Source organism: Oncorhynchus mykiss, chromosome 11, assembly GCF_013265735.2.
Source record: "Oncorhynchus mykiss isolate Arlee chromosome 11, USDA_OmykA_1.1, whole genome shotgun sequence".
NCBI lineage: Eukaryota > Metazoa > Chordata > Actinopteri > Salmoniformes > Salmonidae > Oncorhynchus > Oncorhynchus mykiss.
In genome coordinates, this window is record NC_048575.1 from 69103866 (window position 1) to 69126372 (window position 22507).

General features: G+C 43.4%; 1 protein-coding gene across 4 annotated transcripts in view; it reads right to left on the bottom strand.

The window, feature by feature from the left end:
- Positions 1-238: 238 nt before the first annotated feature.
- Positions 239-22507, bottom strand: part of LOC110535102 (dedicator of cytokinesis protein 8) — an 83156-nt gene continuing 60887 nt past the window's right edge. For 3 of the 4 annotated variants that reach the window (XM_036936204.1, XM_036936203.1, XM_036936205.1), the window contains 14 exons: positions 16506-16640; positions 16268-16420; positions 10886-11044; positions 10701-10801; positions 9879-10071; positions 9495-9638; positions 9248-9379; positions 8899-9033; positions 8459-8545; positions 7996-8232; positions 7665-7808; positions 5848-5954; positions 2283-2450; positions 239-1914 (listed from right to left, as the gene is read on the bottom strand). In XM_036936204.1, coding sequence (XP_036792099.1) covers positions 1863-1914; positions 2283-2450; positions 5848-5954; positions 7665-7808; positions 7996-8232; positions 8459-8545; positions 8899-9033; positions 9248-9379; positions 9495-9638; positions 9879-10071; positions 10701-10801; positions 10886-11044; positions 16268-16420; positions 16506-16640 — 1947 coding nt within the window. In that variant the 3' untranslated portion in view covers positions 239-1862. Of the gene's footprint in view, positions 1915-2282; positions 2451-5847; positions 5955-7664; positions 7809-7995; positions 8233-8458; positions 8572-8898; positions 9034-9247; positions 9380-9494; positions 9639-9878; positions 10072-10700; positions 10802-10885; positions 11045-16267; positions 16421-16505; positions 16641-22507 lie in introns of those variants that run through there. The other variant, XM_036936206.1, reaches the window with a different exon arrangement.

Consider the following 22507-nt stretch of genomic DNA (forward strand, 5'->3'; position numbering starts at 1 on the left):
TGACACAAGCAGTAAAATGAGATAGAAAAAACAGATAGAAAAACACCTTGTGGAACAGCAGGGACTGTGAAACAACAAACACAGACACATACACACGATAACATACGCACTATACATACACATGGATTTAGTACTGTAGATATGTGGTAGTTGTGGAGTAGGGGCCTGAGGGCACACAGTGTGTTGTGAAATCTGTGAATGTATTGTAATGGTAATTTAATTGTATAATCTGCCTTAATTTTGTTGGACACCAGGAAGAGTAGCTGCTGCTTTGTCAGCAGCTAATGGGGATCCATAATAAATGCAAATACAAAAGGTATTGTTTTCATGCTACTGTCAGCAACAGAATAGGATATAATAGGATATAAAGCTGGGTGGATAACACTTAACATTAAGTTGCGCTATTACACTGTAGTTATGTTTTATTGCACTGCAGTTAAGGTATAACTGATGGATTATATTGGTTAATATAATATCACGCACACGCAAACATAATTATGGATTCCAAATGGATTATGAATTATAATCATTAATAGCTGCTTCACGTTTGGGACACTTTATGAAATATCGAGACTCTACAAGTTTGAATTGAAGTAGGTTGATGGGCATTTTATGTAGCTATTTTGTGTAGGCATCTTGAAATTGCATTTGTGTACCTGCATTGAATATACATTTACCAGTTAGAGTGTAACAACGCATAATTACAACATTAACTATCATGTAATAATCGTGCAATAATGCAACTTAATGCAACGTAAAGTGTTGCCGCATTCTCAAATTATAGTAAAATGATTATTATTAACATTAGCAACGAAATAGTAACAAACCATGTTTGAGAGAGAAAGGGAGAGGGAGTTGATTTAACTTTTAAACTTTGATTAAGTGTTATCATAGCCTACTATTAATAGACTACTAATAACCTTTAATGGATGCGAATCCTATTCTGTGCCAGTGTCATTCAGGTTTTTTGTTGACTCAGAGACAAAAACAAATCGCAAAGCATGAATGAAAGATATTTTCATAGATTTTTGCATTTTTTTCAGTGTAAGGCAGGTTTTTTTTGTAAAAAACCTGCAACATATTTTGAGTTGTACCCGTGGCACATCAAATATGTTTTATTCAAAATAAAATGTCATTTTTTTCGGGGTAGTTCTATTTCTGCCAGTCTAAGCATGGATATTTAACCTTGTGATTATGAAAAATGTATCAAATAAAAAACAGTAGGGTACATTCATATGAAATCACAATAAAAATGAATTCTTGGCTTTATTCTTGAATATAACTAATATGGGCATAGGTGACACTCCCAATTAACATTAAAAAAAGCCTTTTGGGGAATTGAAATTGCTGTTTTGTTTTTTTTGCTACTTTGAAAACCTTATACGTCTTTGACCCATCTACTAGCATGCCAACAGTTACCAAAGACTTCCAGCCATTGCGCTAACGCTAGTTGGCAGTTGAACTAACGCTAGTTAGCAACTTCCTTCAAGCTGCACACAGAGGCATAAAAATGGTATCCACAAGTTCATTTGACCCTGGGGAAGTAGATAAAGGGCTTCATTGCCAACATCCTGAAGTATCCCTTAAATGTGGAACTTGTACTCGTCTTTCTCAAACCCACAGTAGTTTGCAGCATCGTTAGGACTAGCAGTAATCATAGAACAAGAGAACTAGCAATGTTGTGTTATTGATTAAGATGTTATTGTAAGTCCTCCGTGTAATCATGTGTACAGTGGTGAATGAGGACTGCTAGCTCCCTTCTGCTCTCCCTCTTCCCTTTGCCACATTTTCTACTTTTACAGCATCCTTTTTTCTCTGGCCTCTGGAGCATTCCCTCAGATAGAGAAGTCTGTCTGGCCGTCTCAGGAGTTTTCCTCCAGTGCTCTGCGGAAACTGAGACGTTTGACGGAATCCCTTTGGATGGGACAGCAGAGAAGATGAGGAGGAGGAGGAGGAGAGGAAACTATTCAATTACATTTGCATGGGGGCATAGGCAACATGAAAATACAACACAGCAGCTGTCAGATTCTTTCAGATGACATAAGCAAGCAGGACTGTTAATTGGATTAACATGAAACTAAAACTAACATTAAAAATATTCAGGTATCAGTGGTGTTCCAAATGGAACTATTTTCCCTATATATTGTAGGGGCCATAGTGGTATAGGGAATGGGGTGCCATTTGGGACAAAACTATAAACCTCCTCCGTTTCCAAACATTTCCCCTCACATTTGGGCCCGAATGGACTCAACCCTGCATTGCGCACTTTGATGATCCATTACCTGTTCCCCAGGCGTGGCTTGATGGGTTTGTAGAGCTCGGGTATCTTCCTCTCCAGCATGGGCCGCAGGTTCTCTCTCAGACGGTTGTAGTTCTTCTTCAACTCCTGCTGGTACTCCTTCTGGTCAAACGTGATCAGGTGCTTGTTCTTCTCCACAGCCTCGCCACACCTACAGAGGAACAGGGGGGGGGGGGGAATGGAAAATGGAACCCTATTCCCTATATACAGTAGACCAGGGTCCATAAAGTAATGCACTATATACACTGTAGGGAATATGGTACCATTTGGGATATAACCATTCTGTGGGCTGTCTCAAGTCTTGAATGAGTTCCTCTCCTCACCTTCATCACTTAACACTGACCTGACATTACTTTTCATTCATCTTCATGAGGATGTTCATGCATCCATTTAATTTCCTTATTTTCTTTTCATGCATTTCAGTTTATTTCCTGAACGAACTATGTGACCGACATGGATTTGTCCCCAAATCAGTTCACATTGGCATTTAATAATTGTTTCACCTTATTAAGCAACCTGTGTGTCCACCTGTATTAGATGTTCAGTCTTTCTCTGAGCCTTGCTTCCTTTTTTAGTACAGGATTGCTCAAGGAAGGAAAGTGTCTCTTGTAGTACTGTGCTGAGAGTGGCAGGGAGTATAGTGATCCATGCCCAAACACAGTACCCTGGGGTTGAACCTCATTTCAGAGGACTGGTACGGTACGGGGTCTTGTCTGCCCGCATTCACAATTACAACATACATAATGGATGAACGAGGCAGAAGGAAATGGAAATACGAGGATGCTTATAAAACATATGGTTGCACTTCTCTCCCCTTTTAATGCAAGTAATATGAAAAATGGAATCTAACAGAATACAGTAAATGCATAGGGACTGCTGAAAAAAAGGGGGCTGGGGGGAAAAGGCATTTCACTCCCCCCCCGAAAAACCTCAGTTGATGTGTTGCTACTAGCTAGCCATCGTCCTTCCAGCCCAAATAGCAGCTTGAGAAGTGGATACTTGGAATATAATGAGCTCTTGCAAACTTGCATGGATTATGGAGGAAAATAAATGTTTCTGAAATGACGGTAAATATTTGCTGGCCTGCTTGCAGCAATCAACGTAGTTGGAATGTGACATGAGGGTTCCCAAATGAAAGCCACCTTTCGGAGGCAAACGATACGAGACGCACATACACACAGAGACACACTCCCTGGACCAAATCACCATAGTCCCTGCCTCATCCGTTTAGACGGTTGGTTTAAATTATGTTTAAAATATTAAAACTAAAATGAAAGTCCCCAGGGAACAATAACGTTTTTCTGTTCCATGCAGCTGAGTGATATTAAAGAGGAAACAAGTTAATACGCCTGTCCAGTTGTGATTTAGTACAACGTCTAGATTCCTTCAGTATCACCTAGGAATGTATTCCAGTAATACCAAGACAGATGGTGTGGGTGCATACATAGCTGGTTTTAACTGTCATTTGCTTGCTTTTCCATGTCCACCATTTTTTATAGTTAGCATTTGTATTTATTTAATTAGGCAAATCAGTTAAGAACAAATTCTTATTTACAATGAAGGCCTACACCAACCAAACAACGCGGGGCCAATTGTGGCCAGTTGTGATACAGTCTGGAATTGAACCAGGGGGTCTATAGTGACGCCTCTAGCACTGAGATGCAGTGCCTTAGACCACTGCGCCACTCGGGAGCCCAATAGTACCATGCAACAGTACCACTAAAGCAATTTCAAACCATTAATGCCAGAAATATATACAGTGCGGGAAAAAAGTATTTGATCCCCTGCTGATTTTGTACGTTTGCCCACTGACAAAGAAATAATCCATCTATAATTTTAATGGTAGGTTTATTTGAGCAGTGAGAGACAGAATAACAACAAAAAAATCCAGAAAAACACATGGCAAAAATGTTATAAATTGATTTGCACTTTAATGAGGGAAATAAGTATTTGACCCCTCTGCAAAACATGACTTAGTACTTGGTGGCAAAACCCTTGTTGGCAATCAGAGGTCAGATATTTCTTGTAGTTGGCCACCAGGTTTGCACACATGTCAGGAGGGATTTTGTCCCACTCCTCTTTGCAGATCTTCTCCAAGTCATTAAGGTTTCGAGGCTGACGTTTGGCAACTCGAACCTTCAGCTTCCTCCACAGATTTTCTATGGGATTAAGGTCTGGAGACTGGCTAGGCCACTCCAGGACTTTAATGTGCTTCTTCTTGAGCCACTCCTTTGTTGCCATGGCCATGTGTTTTGGGTCATTGTCATGCTGGAATACCCACCCACGACCCATTTTCAATGCCCTGGCTGAGGGAAGGAGGTTCTCACCCAAGATTTGACGGTACATGGCCCCGTCCATCGTCCCTTTGATGCGGTGAAGTTGTCCTGTCCCCTTAGCAGAAAAACACCCCCAAAGCATAATGTTTCCACCTCCATGTTTGATGGTGTGGATGGTGTTCTTGGGGTCATAGGCAGCACTCCTCCTCCTCCAAACACTGCGAGTTGAGTTGATGCCAAAGAGCTCCATTTTGGTCTCATCTGACCACAACACTTTCACCCAGTTGTCCTCAATCATTCAGATGTTCATTGGCAAACTTCAGAAGGGCATGTATATGTGCTTTCTTGAGCAGGGGGACCTTGCGGGCCCAACAGGATATCAGTCCTTCATGGAGTAGTGTGTTACCTCTTGGTGACTATGGTCCCAGCTGCCTTGAGATCATTGACAAGATCCTCCCTTGTAGTTCTGGGCTGATTCCTCACCGTTCTCATGATCATTGCAACTCCACGAGGTGAGATCTTGCATGGAGCCCCATGCCAAGGGAGATTAACAGTTCTTTTGTGTTTCTTCCATTTGCGAATAATCACAACTGTTGTCACCTTCTCACCAAGCTGCTTGGCGATGGTTTTGTAGTCAATTCCAGCCTTGTGTATGTCTACAATATTGTCCCTGACATCCTTGGAGAGCTCTTTGGTCTTGGCCATGGTGGAGAGTATGGAATCTGATTGATTGCTTCTGTGGACAGGTGTCTTTTATACAGGTAACAAACTGAGATTAGGAGCACTACCATTAAGAGTGTGCTCCTAATCTCAGCTCGTTACCTGTATAAAAGACACCTGAGAGCCAGAAATCTTTCTGATTGAGAGGAGGTCAAATACTTATTTCCCTCATTAAAATGCAAGTCAATTTATAACATTTTTGACATGTGTTTTTCTGGATTCTTTTTGTTGTTATTCTGTCTCTCACTATTCAAATAAACCTACCATTAAAATTATAGACTGATAATTTCTTTGTCAGTGGGCAAACGTACAAAATCAGCAGGGGATCAAATACTTTTTTCCCTCACTGTATTCCAACCACAAAATGTACTATTGCCGGCGTTGAAAACGAGTGTACACTTTGGGGAAAAGATGGAGAATCGAACTGCACCCAAAACAAGTGTCAGAGCAAGATCAAAAGTGAGAGCACAAAGTGTAAGTTTGATGTGTTTCTCATCACTGGCTGGTAGGCGTGGATTGCAGTTGCACGGTAGTGTTTGGTTTGGCTCTCACCTCATGATGAACTCTTTGAAACACAGGCGCAGTTTGTTGTGGTGGCGGAAGAGCTTGGGGTCTGCTGGGATCTCATTCAGAAAGACCTGGGCCACCTCCAACGGTCCCTACACACACACACACACACACACACACAGAGAGAGAGAGAGCGTGAAGGATGGAAGGAAAAGAGGGGAGCAATGATGAATGCCTTGCTTTCATTAGAGGAAACTTCATTAGAGGAAACTACTTCCTAACTGAATACTCAGTAATGACTTTCATTAGAGGAAACTACTTCCTAACTGAATGCTTAGTAATGACTTTCATTAGAGGAAACTAACTGAATGCTTAGTAATGACTTTCATTAGAGGAAACTACTTCCTAACTGAATGCTTAGTAATGACTTTCATTAGAGGAAACTAACTGAATGCTTAGTAATGACTTTCATTAGAGGAAACTACTTCCTAACTGAATGCTTAGTAATGACTTTCATTAGAGGAAACTAACTGAATGCTTAGTAATGACTTTCATTAGAGGAAACTAACTGAATACTCAGTAATGACTTTCATTAGAGGAAACTAACTGAATACTCAGTAATGACTTTCATTAGAGGAAACTAACTGAATACTTAGTAATGACTTTCATTAGAGGAAACTACTTCCTAACTGAATACTTAGTAATGACTTTCATTAGAGGAAACTAACTGAATGCTTAGTAATGACTTTCATTAGAGGAAACTAACTGAATACTCAGTAATGACTTTCATTAGAGGAAACTAACTGAATATTTAGTAATGGCTTTCATTAGAGGAAACTAACTGAATACTCAGTAATGACTTTCATTAGAGGAAACTAACTGAATGCTTATGTAATGAATGCGTTCCAAACAGCCCCCTATTTCATAGATAGTGGACTTCTTTTGACCAGAGCCCATTACATAAGGAATATGGTGCCATATGATACGCAGCCAAAGTGTCCAAAGGCCACACTGTTCAGCCAGGACATAAGGAAGAGATCAGATGGAGGAGACCCTGATTAGCCTGATCGCTGTGTGGCTAATGTCACCACTAACTCTGCCTACAAGCAGCCATTTGGCTCCCATTCATTCCCTCTCTGGGATCGTGTTATCCTAACTGATATTTATCATGAAACCACAGCACGCTCACATGGCCAGGCATTAGAATGCTCATTCGCAAACATATGTGCTAGACTAGGGCCTGGAGAGACGGACAGACAGCGGGGAGCCATCCCTCTCTACTGATTAGGCCCAGGGCTGTGTTTGTTTATGGACAGCATGAACATTAAGGTTGTGTATACAGTCAGCAGGTGAAAGCAGGGGTTGCTGTCAGAATAGACTATACAAAAGAGAGCTGGGGCCTGGTGTAACTACATCATTACTTTAGCGTTTAGCCAACGTTTGACGGGAGCTGGGAGCCATCAGATCAAAGGGTTTCAGTGTTTAGCGCAGACATGAAAGAAGAGGTTGTGAATGAAGGTTTTAACTGAATCAGCCGAGGCACTGTACAGACGATGTTATGGTTGAACTGGACTCTTTGATGTATCATGTCTCCCACCTGCTCTTTATCAAGTTACTTACTAACTTCCTAGATTGGATGCTTCCTCAAGGTTAGTGATGAGGATTCAGAAGAATACAACTCACACCTACGAGATACACTATGCCATCACTTCAGTTGGCTTTTCACACTTGTTTTTCCTCTTCATTTGATGTGTGGAGTCCATGAGTAACTTTCAAATCAGTAATGTTAATGTTAAAAATGCCAGTGTGGGGGACGCAGAAACATGTATTCCTTTGGGGTCAGGACAGGTGGCTGGAGGTACCTGGTTGACGGTGGCTCCCACAGAGCCCTGTAGAAGCATCTGGAGCATCTTAGCATCGGGCTGCTCCCTGTGTGTGGCTACTGCTAACTCCCTGGTCTTCTTCTGCATGTCCTCGATGGCCACCTCAATGGGAGTCAGGTCAAACTTGGGGATGGGAGGATGACAAGGAAGGAGAGGCAAAGAAAGTGAAAAGGTACAAGTTAGATTTGGACAGATAAAAAAAAAATATATATATATGTCTAATTGGCTAAGAGTCATTAACGATCAAAAAGCAAAGATGAAGCCAATATTGAAAATCCGTGTCTAAACAGGCTTTGTTCTACCAGCATACCTCTTCTTTCTGGATGACGTTGATGCGTGTCTTGATGTAGGGGAAGGTGTGCATGGTGGTGAGGATGGTCTTCCTCTTGTACTGCTCGTTGAGCTCACCGCGCGGCCGCCCGGCCTTGGTGAAGGGCGTGGTGTACATGAAGCGACGCAAGTTGAAGTTCTTCTCAAAGTTGGTCAGGCGGTCTTTCATCTCATAGTCATCAAAGAAGGGCTCCACGTAGGTGATCTGTATGTAGGCCTGTGGGAGGGAGAGAGAGAGTGAACGGAGGGGCGGAGAATGAGAGAAAAAGCGAGTGAGAGGATAAAAGTGGAGATCCATCTAGTTGTTTGTGAATGTTCCTCTCAATAATTTGACATTCACAAACAACTAGATGCATCTCTGCTTTTATGCGAGTCAGAAGGTAGTGAAAAGGGACACAGCAGGATCACAGGATGGTTTGGTGGTGTACTGTCATATACTGTACCTTGTTAGCATCCAGTTTGCTTCTGTCTATGTCTTTGGAGTCTTTGATCATCTCCAGGGCATCGCCAAAACACTGACTGTAGAAGTTCTACAACACCAATAGATACAGTACTCCTATGAATAGATGCAGTACTCCTATGAATAGATGCAGTACTCCTATGAATAAATGCAGTACTCCTGTGAATAAATGCAGTACTCCTGTGAATAAATGCAGTACTCCTGTGAATAAATGCAGTACTCCTGTGAATAAATGCAGTACTCCTGTGAATAAATGCAGTACTAATATGAGTAAATGCAGTACTTGTGAATAGATGCAGTATTCATATGAATAGATGCAGTACTCATTTGAATAGATGCAGTTTTTATATCCATGCAGTAAAAGCATGCACCCATGAACGCACAGACACACACGCACGCAGACACAAGCTCTCTCTCAGTTACCTCCAGTCTGTGGGATATCTCTGGCAGGTGGGTGATCCCTGGCTCCTTGTAAACAAACTCCTGTTCGTCCAGGTCTCCAAACTTGGCCCCATAAAAACCCACCCGGAAATACGTCCCAAACATCCTCTTATGGCCCTGGGACGCGACAAACACGTGAAAGCGACTTGTAACATTATACACAAAAAAGAATAATTAACATCCAAGTGAAGGAAATAGGTAGACAGCTTTCCTCCAAATACAGCACATCAATGTCCAACTGTAATCATTTCACTATAATTCTAAGTACTTCATATGTATTGTGACTGTAATCCCTTCATATAGAGTAGTCCACGCTGATGTCTGTCTGTACCTTCTGAATGATGTTGTCGAAGGCTCTCTGGAGTTTCTCGTGAGTAGAGACCAGCTCCCGGAAATCTCTGTGAGCCTCCAGAACAGGCATTATGATCTTATACACTTCATTTACTGTCTCATACAGACCACCCTGAAAACAAAGCAACAACACACTATTATCACCATTGTTGAGTGTCTTTATGTGAGTGCAGCAGTACCATTATTTAGGATCCGCTTTTGTTTGTTTGTCTGTTTGTGTGTCTTACGTTGCTGAAGAGTTCCGCAGCCTGCTTCAGTAGACCCACCAGACCACTGGTGGTGAAGTATTGTCCTGAACAGACACCGTCCTCATCTGGGGACAGTATGTCATCTGATACCGCTGACTCCTCCAGCACATTGGAAGAGATGTTCTATAGAAGCAACCAACCAATCAGACTCATCCGGCATGTCACAAATGGGAATCAATCAATTAATCAATCAGGTATTACTGACAGCTTTGTTTTTCACAAACAACGAAGACATGAAGTGATTAAGCAAGACAGCAGCCAATCAATGAAACATTACATTGAGTATACAGTTCCCCTTTATGGCAACAGACCATAATCAGTAGTGAGTGAGTGAGTGAGTGAGTGAACAGTCTAGGTACCCACCTGAAAGGTGACACTGCCCACAGGTAGGTATTTGTGGTCCTCCAGCATGCTGAGGTATTCAGCCACCAGGGCTGCAGCATGGACCAGACACATGGCCGACTCGGTAAAACACTTCCTGTTCTTGTGTTTTTCCGCCATGTTCTGCAGCCAGGTCAACCTCAGGTCAGGAGACGTCTGGTAACCCTTCGCTATCCTGGAGACAGAAGGAGTGATGCTGAAATCCAAACCAACCCCAGTACTCAAGCTCTTAGGTACTCCTGTAGATCTGGGACTATATTCATAAAACTTCTCAGAGAAGAAATGCTGATCTAGGATCAGTTTTCCCTTTTAGATTGTAATGAACGAACGGTGGGACCTGATTCTAGATTAGACGCTTTGTGTATACGGGTCCTGTAATCAGCTATAATAATGTGTTCTCCTTGCATCCTGTTAGGCTGGGAGGTCAGTGAGTGAATGGTTTGGGGTGAGGGAAGCATTTGAGGAGGGCTGGGAGTCAGTTTTAGGTAGCATAATGTAAATTCAATAATTCATAACCTTTTACAGATGCTTGGCTTATGCAGAATGATAAACAAGAATGTATTTGTAGACATGCAGAATGTAAGCAGATGACACATGCACAGAGAGTCTGCATTCACACCCACACAAACTCGGTATGGATTTACATACACAAAAAACAGATCTCTGTCCCAAACTGCTACCACATGGTTTCCATAGTGAGGAACAAACAGAGAAGAAACCAATCCACAAAGAAATGAATAGGAACCAGGAGAAAAACATACACAGAGCCCTACAGCAGGAATGAAGGAGTGAGTGAGTGAGTACCTGTACATGAGGTCCATGAGCATCTCTGGGTCTTCCTGGAACTCTCTCATCTTCACCGTGTCTGACAGGATACTGTTTAAGTTCCTCAGCAGCTCATCCACCTACACAATAACACTAGGGTTGATATCAACGTGTGTGTGTGTGTGTGTGTGTGTGTGTGTATGTGTGTGTGTGTGTGTGTGTACCTGTGAGGGCAGCGGTGTGTTCTGCATCTCTGTGTCCTCCTCTGCATAGGCCAGTATGGTGCGTAGGGACCTGCGGAGATACTCCTCATGGAAGTCCGAGGACTTCCCCACCAGAGAGGCTAGAGACATAGTCACCTGCATCTTCACCCGGGAGAAGTTCTACACAGCACAGAGAGAGCGAGAGGAACAGGGGCAGGAGTATCTGGGGTTAGGTGGGACCTAGACTGCGTCCCAAATAGCACCCCATTACATACATAGTGCAGTACTTTTTTTAAATGGCCCATCTCTGTAGACAGAGAGGGACCTGTCCTGTGGCCCTCTGTCCATCTCTGTAGAGGGGGATTTGACAAGGAGGAGGCCCATACTCATAATCAGGGCTTGGAGTGGAAGGACATTAACACAGGCTGGCTGTATTCATAAAAAGCTCAACTATAAAAAGCATATATTAAAGAATGATATGACATTGCTCAGTCATGTATTGGATAATAAAGTAGACTTTAGGGTTGTCAATATTCCCCTTTAAGTCTATCTACTTGTCTAGGTCTGTCTCCCTCTGAACCTCTCTCTCTGCCTTATTCTCTGAACCTCTCTCTCTGCCTTATTCTCTGAACCTCTCTCTCTGCCTTATTCTCTGAACCTCTCTCTCTGCCTTATTCTCTGAACCTCTCTCTCTGCCTTATTCTCTGAACCTCTCTCTCTGCCTTATTCTCTGAACCTCTCTCTCTGCCTTATTCTCTGAACCTCTCTCTCTGTCCCTTTCTTTGAATCTCTCTCTTGCTCTGTCTCCCTCTCCCTCTGCCTCGTTCTCTGAATCTCTCTCCCACTGTTGCTTTCCCCTTCTCTCTGAATCTCTCTCTGTCTCCTTCACCCTCTGCTGCTCTCTGAATCTCTCTCCCACTGTTGCTTTCCCCTTCTCTCTGAATCTCTCTCTTTCTCCTTATCCTTCTCATGTTCTTTCTTGGTCAGTCCAGTTCTTGCTGGGGGGGGGGGGGGTCACAGAGTTTCCTCCAGGTAACGGAGGGCTTAGCGCTGACATGGTTGTGTGTGTGTGTGTGTGTGTGTGTATAACCCCATCCATCTCTGCCATCATCAGCAAAGCGAGAAATTATCTCCCATTAGCTGAGACATAATCACCTATGGATCATCTCTACGGCCCCATTCTGTTAAACCGAGTGTGGCGCCAGGCCTGATACGTTTTGTGTGTGTGTGTCTTCCCTGTGCTGGGGTCACTATCACTGAGTGATGGTGTTATTCCTTGTTTCTTTCCATCCTTCTCTCTGCCTTTCACTTACCTACAACCAGGTTTCCGTCCAACCTTATGCTGGATAAAAAAAAAGTCAATACAGGCCTAATGGAAACAGAAAATTTGTCGGTAAATGTTCAAAATGTGGACAAAACAAAATACCCTAGACAAGGTGAGTCTTTTTTGGTCTGTAAAATTAAACGTGTGAAATGGTGGTGGAAACGCTTTGATGTACAAATCTCTCCAGCACTACCCTCCCTCCCTCCCTCCTTCCCTCCCTCTCACCCTACCCATCCCTCCCTCCCTCCTTCCTTCCCTCCCTCCCTCTCACCCTACCTCCCTCTCACCCTACCTCCGTCCCTCTCACCCTACCCCTCCCGCCCTCCCTCTCACCCTACCCCCCTACCCCTCCCGCCCTCCCTCTCACCCTACCCCCCCGCCCTCTCACCCTCCCTCTCACCCTACCCCTTTCTCCCTCTCACCCTACCTCCCTCTCACCCTACCCCTCCCTCTATCTACATCTCGCTACCTCCCACCTCTTCTCTCCCTCCCTATAGGAAACACATTTACATTTGAAAAGCAACTAAAATAAACAAATCAACAAACATGAGAAGAAACAAAATAAAATGTTACAGTAAACATTGCACGCATAAAGGTTTCATGAGGATAAAGAATGTTATCAGCAATAAAACATAACAGATACATATTGCTTGTATTTACAATGTTGTTTGTGCCCTGTTTTCATGACAACTGGTCACAAATCTTGCTGCTGTGATTTGCACATTGCGGTATTTTGTGTAACAGATATAGAGTAAATCAATGTTTGATTTGTTTTCAAATTCTTTCTGGGTCAGTGTGATGTATGGGGAAAATGTGTGGTCATACATTTGTAAGGAATTGCAGCCCCGTTTTCACCTAATTTTGTGGGCAGTGAGCACAGACTTTCTTCTCTCGAGAGCCAGGTCTGCCTCTCTCAATAGCATGGCTATGCTCCCTGAGTCTGTACAGAGTCAAGGATTCTCTTAATTTTGGGTCTGTCACAGTGGTCAGGTATTCTGCTACTGTGTATTTTCTGACGGGCCGCCCCCAGGTGGTGAAGGTAGGAAACAACACCTCCACTTCGCTGATCCTCAACAGTGGGGCCCCACAAGGATGCGTGCTCAGCCCCCTCCTGTACTCCCTGTTCACCCATGACTGCGTGGCCACACACGCCTCCAACTCAATTATCAAGTTTGCAGACGACACAACAGTAGTAGGCCTGATTACCAACAACGGCGAGACAGCCTACAGGGAGGAGGTGAGGGCCCTGGGAGTGTGGTGCCAGGAAAATAACCCTCACCAAACGTAAACAAAACTAAGGAGCTGATCGTGGACTTCAGGAAACAGCAGAGGGAGCACCCCCGTATCGACGGGACCGCAGTGGAGAAGGTGGACAGCTTCAAGTTCCTTGGCGTACACATCACTGACAAACTGAAATGGTCCACCCACACAGACAGTGTGGTGAAGAAGGCAACAATGAAGAAGGCAACAAGAAGCCAACAATGCCTCTTCAAACTCAAGAGACTGAAGAAATTTGGCTTGTCACCTAAAACCCTCACAAACCTTTACAGATGCACAATTGAGAGCATCCTGTCAGGCTGTATCAATGCCTGGTATGGCAACTGCACCACCTTCAACTGCAGGGCTCTCCAGAGGGAAGTGGGGTTTGCCGAATGCAACACTAGGGGGCAGGCTACCTGCCCTCCAGGACACCTACAGCACCCATTGTCACAGGAAGGCCAAAAAGATTATCAAGGACAACAACCACCCGATCCACTGCCTGTTCACCCCTCTATCATCCAGAAGGCGAGGTCAGTACAGGTGCATCAAAGCTGGGATCGAGAGATTGAAAAACAGTTTCTATCAAGGCCATCGGAATGTTAAACAGCCATCACTAGCACAGCGGCCGCTGCACTATATACATACACTTGAAATCACTGGCCAATTTAATAATGGGACATTAGTCACTTTAATAATGTTTACACATTTTGCATTATTCATCTCATATGTATATACTGTATTCTGCCCTATTTTACTGTATATTAGTCTATGCCGCTCTGACATTGCTCATTCAAATATTTATATATTCTTAATTCCATTCCTTTACTATAGATTGTGTGTCTTGTTAGATATCTGTGGAGTCTGTTTGTGAACAGAACCCCAAAACCAGCTGGCTGAGGGGAATCTTCTCTAGGTTCATCTCTCTGTAGGGGAGGACTTTGCAGTGTAACGTGTGGGCATCGCTTCCTTTTAGGTGGTGGTAGAATTTTACAGATCTTTTGGGGATTTCAATTGGGTGTTTGTCCCCTTTTGTGAATTATTGGTTGGTGAGCGGACCCCAGACCTCACAACCATAAAGGACAATGGGTTCTATAACTGATTTAAGTACTTTTAGCCAGATCCTAATTGGGATGTCAAGTTTTACGTTCCTTTTGATGGCATAGAATGTGCATTTGTTGTTCTGGCAACTGGACCCATTTTGGAACACCTTTATTTTTGGAGAAATGTTCTCTGGTCTGATGAAACAAAAATAGAACTGTTTGGCCATAATGACCATCGTTATGTTTGGAGGAAAAAGGGGGATGCTTGCAAGCCAAAGAACACCATCCCAACCATGATGCACAGGGATGGCAGCATCATGTTGTGGGGGTGCTTTGCTGCAGGAGGGACTGGTGCACTTCACAAAATACATGGCATCATGAGGGAGGAAAATGATGTGGTTATATTGAAGCAACATCTCAAGGCATCAGTCAGGAAGTTAAAGCTTGGTCGCAAATGGGTCTTCCAAATGGACAATGACCACAAGCATACTTCCAAAGTTGTGGCAAAATGGCTTTAGGACAACAAATTCAAGGTATTGGAGTGGCCGCCATGGAGCCCTGACCTCAATCCTATAGAAAATGTGTGGGCAGAGGAATGGGAGGAGGAATGGGCCAAACTGGGAAGCTTGTGGAAGGCTACCCGAAACGTTTGACACAAGTTAAATAATTTGGGAGGGAATGCAGTCCCCTCCAGGTAGGTGTTTGCCCCCCTGTGTGTGGAGGGTCCAGTTCTGGCACTGAGGTTAGACTAGTACATGTCGCTGGGGATGGAAATGGTTGATCTCCCACTCTAGGATGGAGAAGATGTCTTCATTAAAGTATGGGGATATAAGTAGCACACAGGAGGACATTTTTCTCTGTTGAGATGACTTCCATTTTAATTTCTAGTCAAATGTAAAATGTTTCTGTTTTGCTTAATTTAATTGAGTGGATTAGGTCTGATCTAACCTGAGCACGTGTGATTTTTAAGTTGTCAAGGTTGGGGACATGGAAGGGTCAGGAGGATTGGTTTGACTGTGGCCATGGTTGGTTGGGAGGGTGTTGACTGGTTGGGTTGGGAGGGTGTTGACTGGTTGGGTTGGGAGGGTGTTGACTGGTTGGGGTGGGAGGGTGTTGACTGGTCGGTTTGGGAGGGTGTTGACTGGTTGGGGTGGGAGGTTGTTGGCTGGTCGGTTCGAGAGGGTGTTGGCTGGTCGGTTGGGGAGGGTGTTGGCTGGTCGGTTGGGGAGGGTGTTGGCTGGTCGGTTGGGGAGGGTGTTGGCTGGTCGGTTGGGGAGGGTGTTGGCTGGTCGGTTGGGGAGGGTGTTGGCTGGTCGGTTGGGGAGGGTGTTGGCTGGTCGGTTGGGGAGGGTGTTGGCTGGTCGGTTGGGGAGGGTGTTGGCTGGTCGGTTGGGGAGGGTGTTGGCTGGTCGGTTGGGGAGGGTGTTGGCTGGTCGGTTGGGGAGGGTGTTGGCTGGTCGGGGTGGGAGGGTGTTGGCTGGTCGGGGTGGGAGGGTGTTGGCTGGTTGGGGTGGTGAGGTGCCTGGTGGTGCCTCTCTCCCTCTCCCTTTTTCTCACTCGTACTGTCATTACTTACAGAAAGGCAGGGACACAGGGGTAGACAGTGACATATCTCCCTGTTCACTTCTAAGTACCCAGAAACACATCATTCAGCAACTTTCTCCACTGAGCTCAAAATAGACATGGAAACGACTGGGTGGTAGAGGAAAAAGGATGAGACGGAATCTCTGTGTGTGTGTGTGTGTGTGTGTGTGTGTGTGTGTGCGTCCGTGCGCTCACATTGGCTGAGCTGAAGCTGTATCTCATGATGAGGTATAGGGTAGCGCAGGCCTGGCTTCTATTTCCATCCACAGGACTGCTACAGTGCTGGAGCACCTTCTGACACAGGTCTGCACATTGCTCGGCTTCCTCTTCAAATAACAGGTCACCAAACTATAACACACACAATACTGTGAGTACACGCACACACATCCATACACACACAATACCGTCAGTATATATTGTATATAGACAATACCTTGACGACGAGTGCTCGCAGTGTGCTGAAGCAGTGAGACAGGAAGGTTGTACTCTGGTTGCAGGTGAGACAGTGTAGCAACACCCTCAACACACCACCCACAACACTTTCCTTACAGTCAGCCAATGGAACAGCCTGTATGGAAGACAGTCATGACAACCAATCACAAGGGAGAGAGAGAATAATGTCAGCCAATGGGACTAGAGAGGACACTATGATGTTGGCTGTATTCAAGAGAGTATAATTTTGTGATGCGTTGTGGGTAAATGCTGACAGACTGATCTACAAACAATCAGTAGTTATTGCAGATGCAAGGTGATTTGTAGAACAGTTAGTCTGCACAGTCAATCTCAAACACACAGGGAGAGAGAGAGAGAGAGAGAGAGAGAGAGAGAGAGAGAGAGAGAGAGAGAGAGAGAGAAATTTGAGCAGCTGCTGAAAAATGAGCTCCTGTTTATATTGAGATTTAAATGGTTTTTTAGAGTGAAGTACATCGAAAAAATCAAAAGAAAACTGCAAGACTCAATAGAAGACAATACAAGCAACAAACCAAAAAGACAGGATTTCGAAAAAGTAACTATTTTTCATAAAATTATACAGTTATCTTAGCTAGCTGAATTGTTAGCTGAATTGTTTACATGTTGCTAAGCAGTTGCTAGGGACTCTCCTGGAAGAAGCTAGCTAGCTTACAAAGAATAACAAAAAAAAATATCTAGTTAACAGAAGAAAGGAAGACAAAATAAGGACAAAATAAGGACAGAAGAAAAAAGAAAAGAAAAAAGGACAACAAAGTGAAACAGTCCTCTGAAGAAACAAGAGAGCATAATACAAGAAACAGCACTTCTATTGCAACATTGTAGCCAACATCACCAGCGTTGCTATGGAAATTGTTTACCCACCAGACATCCAAACAGAGAAAGCTAAGAAAAGTTTCAAAGGTTTGTTGATGGGACAGAACCATGAATGCCTGTTTGCAGATCTAACCAGTTACAAAACAAGAGCAAATTTAATTTTTAATACCAATCGAGGGAACATATGGAAAAAGGTTATTTGCAACCATTTCCCTTTCTCAAAAAAGAGGGGCATCAGCCAAGGATGTCAGATCAGCATTTTTGAAGAAGCTGACCAGAGCAACACATATCAAACAGTAAACTTATATAATAATGGAACTGTATTGATACAAGGCAATGATTCAAGCCTCCAGGCTTTTGAGAATAGGTTTGCTACCCTAAAAGAAGACGCTGACATCATCTCAGAAAATGAGGAAAAAGTCAAGGAGGGAGATGGAGAAAAGCAGACCCCAATGGTCTCTGTGACCCAGCAGGAAGCCCTCAACGTCCCTTTACCTACCTCACCTGCAGCAGACAGAGTCAAGGACATGACAATTTCAATAAGAACACCTGCTATGCAACGTTTCCACAACACCCTCTCTCTAGTCGAAGCAGAGGTCATAGAACTCAGAGAGAAGAAGCTTCAAGAGGAGGACACTGTCCAGAAACTCAAAGAAGAGATGAAACAGTTCAGGGAGGAGAGCAGAGCATCCATAGCTAAATTAGAAAGCAGAATGGACAAGCTGAGTCAGACAAATGATGACCTCAGAGACCATCTGAGCACAACTAGAAAGGAGCTCGAACAAAAAGAGAGGTACATTGACACCCTCAACCGGCAGAGAGTCATTGTGTCCTCTGCATCTAGAAAACATGTCCACCAGCTTGGTACAACACAAGCAGAACCTGAGACCAGCATGGCCTCCACTACACAGCCGGATGACACTGCACCAGCCTACCAGTCTGCTCCAGCCCAGGTCAACCTACCAGCCTCTCAGTCTGCTCCAGCCCAGGTCAACCTACCAGCCTCCCAGTCTGCTCCAGCCCAGGTCAGAATACCAGCCTCCCAGTCTGCTCCAGCCCAGGTTAACCTACCAGCCTCCCAGTCTGCTCCAGCCCAGGTCAACCTACCAGCCTCCCAGTCTGCTCCAGCCCAGGTCAGAATACCAGCCTCCCAGTCTGCTCCAGCCCAGGTTAACCTACCAGCCTCCCAGTCTGCTCCAGCCCAGGTCAGAATACCAGCCTCCCAGTCTGCTCCACCCAGACAATCACCCACAACTGCAATTCTAATTGATTCAAATGGGAAGTTCTTAGTCCAGGAAAGATTATTCCCTAGACACCAGGTGTATAAGTTCTGGTGTCCTACAACTGAGAGTGCAATGCAGCTACTCAGTCAGACCAGGATTGACACCCCTGACAACATCATCATCCACACTGGCACAAACGACCTTCATGCCAAAGGTGAAAATGTGTCTGGGGCAGTGAGAAGAGTGGCAGAACGGGCACAGGCTATGTTCCCAACAACCAATATAGTTGTGTCCACCCTCCTACCAAGAAAAGACTTCCCAGAAAAGTTGATCGACAAAATAAATCAACAGATCACTGTGGACTGTGCCTCACTGCTCAACGTCAGAACGGCTCACCACCCCACTCTGACATGTCAACACTTATATGATAATATACATCTTGATCAGGACAGTATCAGAACCTTTGCCAAGGACCTAAAAGATGCAACACTTGGCAGGGACCCACACACCCATCACCCCAGCAACAAAGGTCCCACGCCCCACCTTCTGAAACAACAGTACCTCCACCATCCCGAGGAGAAAAGAGCCAGACATGGCTTATTACAGCACAGCTCTACTAGACCAGGCCCAACACAGCACAGCTCTACTAGACCAGGCCCAACACAGCACAGCTCTACTAGACCCGGCCCATCACAACACAGCTCTACTAGACCTGGCCCATCACAACAAAGCTCTACTAGACCTGGCCCATCACAACACAGCTCTACTAGACCTGGCCCATCACAACACAGCTATACTAGACCTGGCCCATCACAACAAAGCTCTACTAGACCCGGCCCATCACAACACAGCTCTACTAGACCCGGCCCATCACAACACAGCTCTACTAGACCCGGCCCATCACAACGCAGCTCTACTAGACCCGGCCCATCACAACACAGCTCTACTAGACCTGTCCCATCACAACACAGCTCTACTAGACCCAGCCCATCACAACACAGCTCTGACCACCACTCCAGGGTCGGTCAGAACACTGCCCTTCAGGGAAGTAGACCATATGATGCAGTCCACACCATGTATCAATTAGATCGTCAGCCTACATATGCTGAGGTAACCTCTGGCAGAAGACCCCTAGAACAATCAGAGATAGGAGAGGTGCGCCAACTACTGCAACTAATATGCAGACTACTGAGCTAGACAGTCCCTTTAATTCACACACGGGCACGCACGCGCACACACACACACACAAACACACAGGGTTGCAGATTGCACATAACATAAGTACAATGCAATCTTATTCCATTCTTATTCATTTGTTTACAAATATTCCTAAATGTATTGACACCGGTATTATAATAATTATTATATGTAATGGTGTGTGTGTGTGTGTGTGTGCGCGTGTGTGTGTATGTATGTATGTATGTGTGTATATGTGTATGTGCATGTATGTGTGTATATATATATATATATATATATATGTATGTGTATGTGTATATATATGTATATATATGTATGTATGTATGTGTGTGTGTGTGTATGTATGTGTGTGTGTGTGTGTGTATGTATGTATGTATGTATGTATGTGTGTATATGTATGTGTATGTATATATGTATGTGTATGTATATATATGTGTATATGTATATGTATGTGTATGTATATATGTATGTATATGTGTATATATGTATGTATATATATGTATATGTGTATGTGTGTGTGTATATGTATATATATGTATATATACATATTTTATTTTTTTTGTTTTTTTCGATGTACTTTACTCAAACCAGTGAATATCACTTATTATAAATGAGATCATTAACTATCAGCTCTTGGAATATCCAGGGCCTATACTCTTCACATTTTGGTTATAAAACAACTAATCCAGAATTGATTAAAAACATCAAGGGACAGGACATCATAATCCTACTGGAAACATGGTGTCGTGGAGACATAGATACTCAGTGTCCCTCAGGCTATAGAGAAAGTTTACTACCATCAATCAAACATAAAAATGTTAAACGGGGCCGAGACTCAGGTGGAATCATCATTTGGCATAAGCAGGACTTAGCACTGAATGAAATGAAAAAAGGTACCACTCACATTTGGCTAAAACTTAACAAAGGTACAATCTATTGTGACAATGATGTATACATATGTGCAGCTTATGCTCCTCCTTCAGATTCATCATATTATGATGATCAGTTTTTTGACAATCTCCAGACAGAAATCATTACATTTCAGGCGCAGGGTAAAGTGCTTCTTTGTGGAGATTTCAATGCAAGAACAGGTTCTGAGCCTGACTACACTGATGCGGGAGGTAACCACCACATATTTGGACACCCCTCCTTGTACAGTAGCCCTATTATAAATAATAGAAACAGTCCTGACCAAATACTGAACAAAAATGGAAAAGAGTTAGTACATCTCTGTCGAGCCTTAGGCCTGTACATGCTTAATGGTAGAATCAGAGGGGACTCTTTAGGTCAGTTTACTTACTGCTCAGCTCTTGGGACAAGTGTAGTCGATTATGCCATCACTGACATTGACCCCTCCTCCATTAGTGCATTCACTGTCAGACCACAGACACCATTGTCAGATCACAGTCAGATCAACGTGTTTCTGAAGAAATTAACCGGCAATATTCATTCAAAAAAACAGCCCAATAAACTTTACAACATAAACCAATCGTTCAGATGGGCTCCAAACAGTGCAGAGGCATTCATTGAAACATTGAACTCAAATGAAATGATGAACTCTATACAGTTTTTCAATAACTCACAGTACCAAAACAATAAAGATGGTGTCAATTCAGCTACCCAAAACATCAACTGCATATTTCAAAAAGCAGCATCGAAAGCAAATTTGAGAAAACCAAAGCAATGCAACATCAGAAGCAAAAATCAAAATGTTTCTGACAAATGGTTTGATAATGAATGTAAAACAATTAGAAAACACCTAAGACAAATGTCAAACAAAAAACATAAGCAGCAAAACAACCCAGAGCTACGATATGAATACTTTGAAACTCTGAAACAGTATAAACAAACACTGAAATGCAAGAAATTGAATTATACCAACAAGACACTTGATGAAATTGAAAACGCAATTGACCAAAATCAGTTCTGGGACATGTGGAACAATTTAAGCACAACAAAGCCACAAGAATTAGCCATACAAGATGTAGGAATTTGGAAAACTTACTTTGATAATCTATACAAAAACATCCCACAAAAAGACTTAAACCAGAACCAATTAGAAATTAAAGAAAAATTGAACATCCTGGAATCAGTCATTAAAAACAACCAAAATCCATTAGATTACCCAATAACCCAACAAGAACTAAATGAAAAGCTAAAATCTATTAAATCAAAAAAGGCTTGTGGTGTAGACAACATCAGAAATGAAATGCTGAAAAACAGCACACCTGAGTTGCAAAATGCTGTGCTTAAATTGTTCAACATGGTTTTAACTTCTGGCTGCTTCCCTGATGTCTGGAACCAGGGGCTCATCTCCCCTATCCACAAAAGTGGAGACAAATCAGACCCCAATAATTACAGGGGAATTTGCGTCAACAGTAACTTGGGAAAGATTTTCTGTAGCATTTTGAATTCAAGAATTCAAACCTTTCTTCAAGAAAAAAATGTAATAAGTAAATGTCAAATTGGCTTTCTCCCTAACCATCGCACTACTGACCATATATACACCTTACACACACTAATTAATAAACACGTCCACCAAAAAAAAGAGGGCAAAATCTTTGCTTGCTTTATTGACTTTAAAAAAGCATTTGATTCGATTTGGCACGAAGGGCTATTCTACAAAATTCTACAAAGTGGGCTTGGTGGTAAGGTGTATGACTTAATAAAATGTATGTACACAGAAAACAAGTGTGCAATAAAAATCAAAAACCAAAGAACAGAATTTTTT